Source organism: Amaranthus tricolor, chromosome 2 (assembly GCF_026212465.1).
Source record: "Amaranthus tricolor cultivar Red isolate AtriRed21 chromosome 2, ASM2621246v1, whole genome shotgun sequence".
Taxonomy (NCBI): domain Eukaryota; kingdom Viridiplantae; phylum Streptophyta; class Magnoliopsida; order Caryophyllales; family Amaranthaceae; genus Amaranthus; species Amaranthus tricolor.
This window is the reverse complement of record NC_080048.1, coordinates 6,947,140-6,953,352: the sequence shown is the minus strand read 5'-3', so window position 1 is coordinate 6,953,352 and position 6,213 is coordinate 6,947,140. Positions and strand designations below refer to the sequence as shown.

At 36.0% G+C, this 6,213-nt stretch overlaps 1 protein-coding gene across 1 annotated transcript; it reads left to right on the top strand.

The window, feature by feature from the left end:
* The first annotated feature begins 413 nt into the window (after window positions 1-413).
* On the top strand, window positions 414-5,469 carry LOC130805854 (protein NTM1-like 9). Its single transcript, XM_057670655.1, has 5 exons — window positions 414-971; window positions 1,718-1,998; window positions 3,081-3,377; window positions 3,534-3,860; window positions 4,492-5,469. Exons 1-5 carry the CDS (start codon window positions 815-817, stop codon window positions 5,227-5,229), a joined length of 1,800 nt encoding a protein of 599 aa, XP_057526638.1. The 5' UTR covers window positions 414-814; the 3' UTR covers window positions 5,230-5,469.
* The last annotated feature ends 744 nt before the right edge of the window (window positions 5,470-6,213 follow it).

The window sequence follows — 6,213 nt, the reverse complement described above, 5'->3', positions numbered from 1 at the left end:
TCTATACATTCTCTCTATTTATTATCACTTTCTTAAAAATAACTCAATTCCTTTTTAATACTCCCTCTGATTCATTTGAGTTGTCCCATTTAGTTTTTTGACACTATTCATCGATCACTCTTAATTGTATTTTATTCTTAATCTGGACGTCAAAATATAGTCATGTGGGATCTTGTTTGATTCGTCTCAATGTAAATTTTATTAATATCATATTTTTATAATTTTTAATTATGTACAAATAAAAATATTTAAAATTAAATTAGTGTATTAGACAGTGTGCCAAAACTAAATGGATAACTCAAATGAATTGGAGGGAGTATAAATCAAAAACGACAGATTAATAGGTGGGTATGTATATAAAAGAATTATCGGATCACCCACCTATTTTTGCCAATCCAACACCGGAGGAGTAGATTACTTAGAAAGGGGTATGAACGTAATATCACAATGGGAATTTGACGCGGCTATTTTTGACGCGGGATATACTCGAGATGAAAGAGAGAGAAAATATGTTTGATTATATAAATTGGCTCTCTTTTTCCTGTCCGGCTTTCCCTTTATTCACCTGTGTAAGCAAACTTCCTTCTCACTTTCTCTCTCCGATCTCCAATTACCCAGTACCCACAATTTTGCTCCTACTATATCACTTGAAAACAAACAAAATTTGAAAATAAACAGCAAAAAACAAAACCATATTATTTTTTTAACCCATTTAATGGTTTTTTTCATGGTTAACGATCATCTATAGTTGGATTGTTTGGTAAAGTTTTAGGTTATTGTTGTGAAGAAACAAGGATAAGTTGGAGCTGTAGCTATGCCGTTTGAGGATTTGCCACTTGGGTTTCGGTTTAAACCCACAGATTCTGAACTTATAGATCATTATCTTAGGCTTAAGATCAATGGCAAAGAAAGTGAAGTATCATGTATTCGAGAAGTTGATATTTGCAGAGTTGAGCCTTGGGATCTACCTGGTATAAGATTTTTTCTTCATTAATATGTGCTTTTTAAATTTGAGTTTTCTATGTTTGTGTTACTTTTTAGTGGGTTTATTTTGATGAGTATTTTAGTGATGTAGTGGGTTTATTTGTTGTGTTAATGGATAATTATGGATTTGTGTTTAATCGTCTTATTAGTTGCTATTATTGGTGATTGTTACTTTTCTTGATCCTTACAATTTGTTTTGGTTTGTGGATAATATCTGATGAATTGGGGGTAATTTGTGATTTTGGGGCTTTTAATATTCACTACGTCTTGCATGAGATCGCCTACATAATTTGTTTGTGAAGTGATGGCGAATACGTCTTCCATGACATTGTTTTTCCCAATGACCTACCTGCTTGATCTTGTTAGACCGCACATATAATCATTCCATGGGCCTATGTGTGTAGACTGACTCACGGAGCACCCGTGGGCTTAGGCCCACAAACCCACGGATTACGAATTGACTTGCGTATACATATACATTTGATGAACTTCACTTTTCTCAAAACCTTATGATTTTGGGGAAGAACAAAAGCAAGTCAACGCGCAAATTACTCGTGCCTTTGTGGGCACTATCCCACAGTTGTCCCGTAAGTTTGTCCGCACAAGTGGGTTAATTGACAGTTAAATGTGGTGTTTGTAATTGCATCTTCATTTTATCTTGATACTTGAGTTTGCAAGTTATGGGCATCTTTACCCTGATTGTTTCTCTTTGTCTATTGGTGCTATGATTCAGCTATGTCGGCTATCAAGACGAAAGATCTTGAATGGTTTTTCTTTTGTCCTCGTGACCGGAAGTACCCCAATGGTCAGAGGTCAAATCGAGCAACGACAGCAGGCTACTGGAAGGCCACTGGTAAAGACAGGAGCATTAAGTCAAAGAAAATGGGTTTGATTGGTATGAAGAAGACACTCGTTTTTTATACTGGACGAGCTCCCAAGGGGCAGCGTACCCATTGGGTTATCCATGAGTATCGTCCTACCCTTCGGGAGCTTGATGGTTCACACCCTGGTCAGGTATATCTAATATCTTCAGCATTACTGTTGCATATGTTTGTTCACTTGTATCTTATTACTTTAGGGGGTTGTTTTTGTGTATGCTGCCTCTTAGTCATGTGTATTATGCAAAAGAACTCGAGTGATGTTACTAATAGGAATATTGTTCTACAGTTAGCAGGGTTTGAACCCTGATAGGGTGCGGTGATAAGTGACTACACATCCAATTCAATCAAGTTCATTTGCTTCCTTTTATATTAGTACTATTAGATTTTTAACATATTTTAAGTGATGTCGCTTGTCTGCATGCTAATTTTTTGATATGGGTGTGTTCAAATCATGTTGATTTGTTGTGGTATTAGGCTGGCCTCAGTTTTGGGTTGTAAGGCCTTGGTATAGTTGTATGCGTGTATATGTAATTTGTGTTTGAGGAGGTTTTATCATTTGTGTATAAAGAAAATGCCTAAGCATATGGCAGTTTTGGGATGATAATATGGCATGCAAAGTTCTTGCAATGGAAAACCTTGAATTCACCACCAATCATGCATAATGTGTTTGATAGCATTAGTTAATGTGAGCTAATTCATAAGAAAATAATTATTTTTAGAAAAAGTGATCAGTTGCTTGATCTGGTATAAGTTGTGATATCCTTCTTACTTTCTATTGGGATGGTTTATCCTACATTAACAAATTGAAGATGATGTGGTGTGCACACTTTATAAGTTTATTGGAGTCTTTCTTTCCATTGCCATATGATTTTGGTATGGTATAAATCCTTGGCTTATAAAGTGTGTACACCTCATTTTTTGGTAGTTCATCTTTTTTTTAGCTTACTCTTGTCCTTTTGAATTTGCTACATTAGACAAATCGAAGTGAGCTTTTGAGATTTTGTGTTGCAAATTCAAAGGGGCGAGGGAGTATGAATATGTCTTCCCTCTTTTCTTGGGTTTGTGTGTGAACCAGCACACCTCAGAGGAAATTGCTGGTCATCTCTAATGAGGATCAGAGGATAGTGATAATTTAATGTTTAACTTTTCTGATGTTGAACTATGGACTTTCTTAGGTTTCACTGTATTTAGTCTTTTAAATATTTGCTTCTCCAGGGAGCTTTCGTTCTTTGCCGGTTATTCAAGAAAGCCGATGAGGTGAAACTAGAAGATAATGATGATGGTTCTCACACCGATGAAGTTGAACCCAACATTGACTCTCCTAATCCAACATATATCACGCAAGACATTCGGTCAGAACCTGCTGTTACCCAGGCTTCTCCTTTATCTGTTGAGCAAAGTGTAGAGCAACGAATAGCAACTCAGAATCCTGCAGTCAAACCTTCTAATAGTTTAGCATCTGAGACTGCATTTCCCGAGCGTCCTGTGCTTAATGAAGAAACGATGGCTGAGGTGAATAAACTTATTGAGTTTTTAATTGTTAAAATCTGAACCTTCTTTGCAGATCAAATATTTGTTGTTTTGTGTCGCTTATTACATTCTCTTTCTACTTGCAATTCATAAATGGGGATTACTCTTTGTTGACATGTGTTTTGTTTCGCGTGTCAGGTGAATTCACATTTCATCAAATCTGATCATTTTGATGATTTCCTTTTTGATAAGCTCGGCTTGCACGAGAACCAGGGACCAGGTTGGATGGACGACATTTTCTCTCAAGAAATAGGCGATGGTCTGAACGTATGGCCCTTGCAGGATATCAATGTTAAAGATCCTTTTAGTCACTTGTTTGATTCTCTTATAGATACAGATGCTCCCGACTACAAGAAAGCCATTTATCAAGGGGCTGTGAATGCCGATAATGACATGTGGAAGAATTCATCTATCAAGGAGGGTGGATCGTGTAGCGGGTCTGATGTTGAATTAGCCCAACAACAGGTAGGAAGACACCTCTATGAATGCAATGATTATCATAGGATATATTTCTAAAACTCAGAATGGCGTCAAATATGGTCAAAAGGGATTGGACGCTAGGTCAGGCACTGTTGTGCGTAGAGTTAATTACACTACTCATATTGTACTTCTAAATATTGAAGGCTAGCTTGAATAAGAGAAAAATAATACAAGTGAAGTCGACCAAATAGGGATTTGGGAAAACAAAAGAAAAACCGAATAATTTTTTACTCACAAAAGAAGTTTTCAACCAGTTTAGGAGTAGAATAGAGATTTAGAGTATTTCCCGTTCAAGTAAAAACATAGAGCTAGTACCCTGATTGAAACCTGGTTATCTGATAGCTTATTTGGATCATATTGAGCTGTTCTATTAGGCAGAACAGTAAATCGATCTTCTTGATACTATATTAGTCAATGGCGAGCCTCACCTATTGTCATAGATGCATCCATGAGCATTAGCGCACAATATTGCACCAAGTAGGTTGATCAATGACAAGTTACCTGTTTTTGTGCCTTGTCTCTTGGCTGACGGGCTGCTTCTTTAGCTATGGCCCATTGGACGGGCTACTACTGTATTTGCCTAAGTAATGACAATCAATCTTATTTTCTTGTACAGCATGATGTGGGCTTTGTCCGTGATGGCAAGAATATCGATGAGCAAACTTACAACAAGGATTCGTTTGAGGATCACTTATGGAATGATAATGATGTCTTCTCGGATGCTTCACTGTATCGATTCTGTAACTCACAGAGCACATCAGAGCCAAGTTATTATGCCCCACCACTTTCTGCCAGCAGTGTAAAAACTGAAGACATTACTCAATTTGTTGGAAATCGGGAAATCCAGATAAGGTCCCGTGGAAGGCAATTGCCACAGCCAAATTTCAATGTGCAGGGAACTGCACCAAGAAGAATCCGTTTTGAAAAAGGACACAATTCAACGGTTATTGAGGATGGTACCATTCCTCCTTTTGAAGATATCCTCTGCCTAGAAGATCTTACTGAAAATGTCGATGAACCTGGATCAAGTACGGATGCTAATGAAGTTGTGGAGACTGGAATCGAGATAAAGACCCGACACCTAAAATCTCAGCCCGGGGTGTCGATATTTATGGAGCAGGGAACTGCTCCTAGGATACTTCGCCTTGAGGCTAATAAGCAATCAGCTTTCTGTGCTGACGCAACAAGGACTTTGTCCGAGGAAATTAATGATGAAAAATATTCCGATCAGAAGTCTATATCATCGAAGATACCAATGGCAGTGCCGGTGGTTAAGGTAGTTATGGTTATTTCTTTTTTCATTGTTTGCTGTGCTGTGTGGGTTGGTCGTAATGTATTTTTGCTATCGAGCTGATTTTTTGGACCGTCCTTCCAATTTTAGCTACTTATTTAGGATATAAGAGGGGATTTATGAGAACTCTTAGTACAGGCTCTAGAATGGTTTGTGTGTAGGCTATCTTTTTGTTTGTAGATCATCAGAGCTTGCTGAATATATTCATATATATATATATATATGACAGAGCTCCTAGAGTTTCTATTTTTTGTACATATTGGTTAATTTCAGCATTTTTATATAGAATGTTCCACTTGTATATATTGACTAGTCATTATTGTTATTATATGTTCTTTCTTTTACTCTGAAAGGTAGTAATTTTTCAGTGTTTCATCACTTAGTCAAGATATAATCTCTGATCTTTCTGATTTCTTGTTTTAGGCTCTAGTCTACAGTATAACATGTAAAGAGGATGTTATAACTTATGAAGTAAGCAGGAACCATAATTTTCTTATTAGGGGTGTTCGACAATTGGTTGAAGATTGACAGTTTTTGATTGTTAGTTGGCTCATTTAGCTTGTCCGACTGGCCACTAGTTATGGTACTATTTGATTTTAGAAGTTGTTAGGTAAAAACTAGAGTAGCTATGGTTTATTTATTTGAGAAAAAGTAGGCTAAAAAATCAAAAGTAAATTTTTTTTTGTTTTAGCTCAAAAGCAAAAGCATGCTTATTAGCTATTTACCTAACATATTTTAATTTTTTTTACCGATTAAAAGTTAGAGGTCAAATGAAAAGCTACCAAAAGTTATTTATTATTAAATACACTCATAATCAGTATAATTTATGTCCATTGTAAAAAAAAAATAAACTGTTTAAATGTGTTTTTGTCTTGTATAAGTATGGAGTACATGCCGTATCATAATAAATTATTACAAAAAATAATCTATTTTTTCTCTTTTGAATTTGCTATATAATATTTACAGAATTATTTTATCCACTTAATTAATGTAGGAAATTTAAAGGGATAGAAGAATAACTAATATATCAATCAAACATCTTAGCAT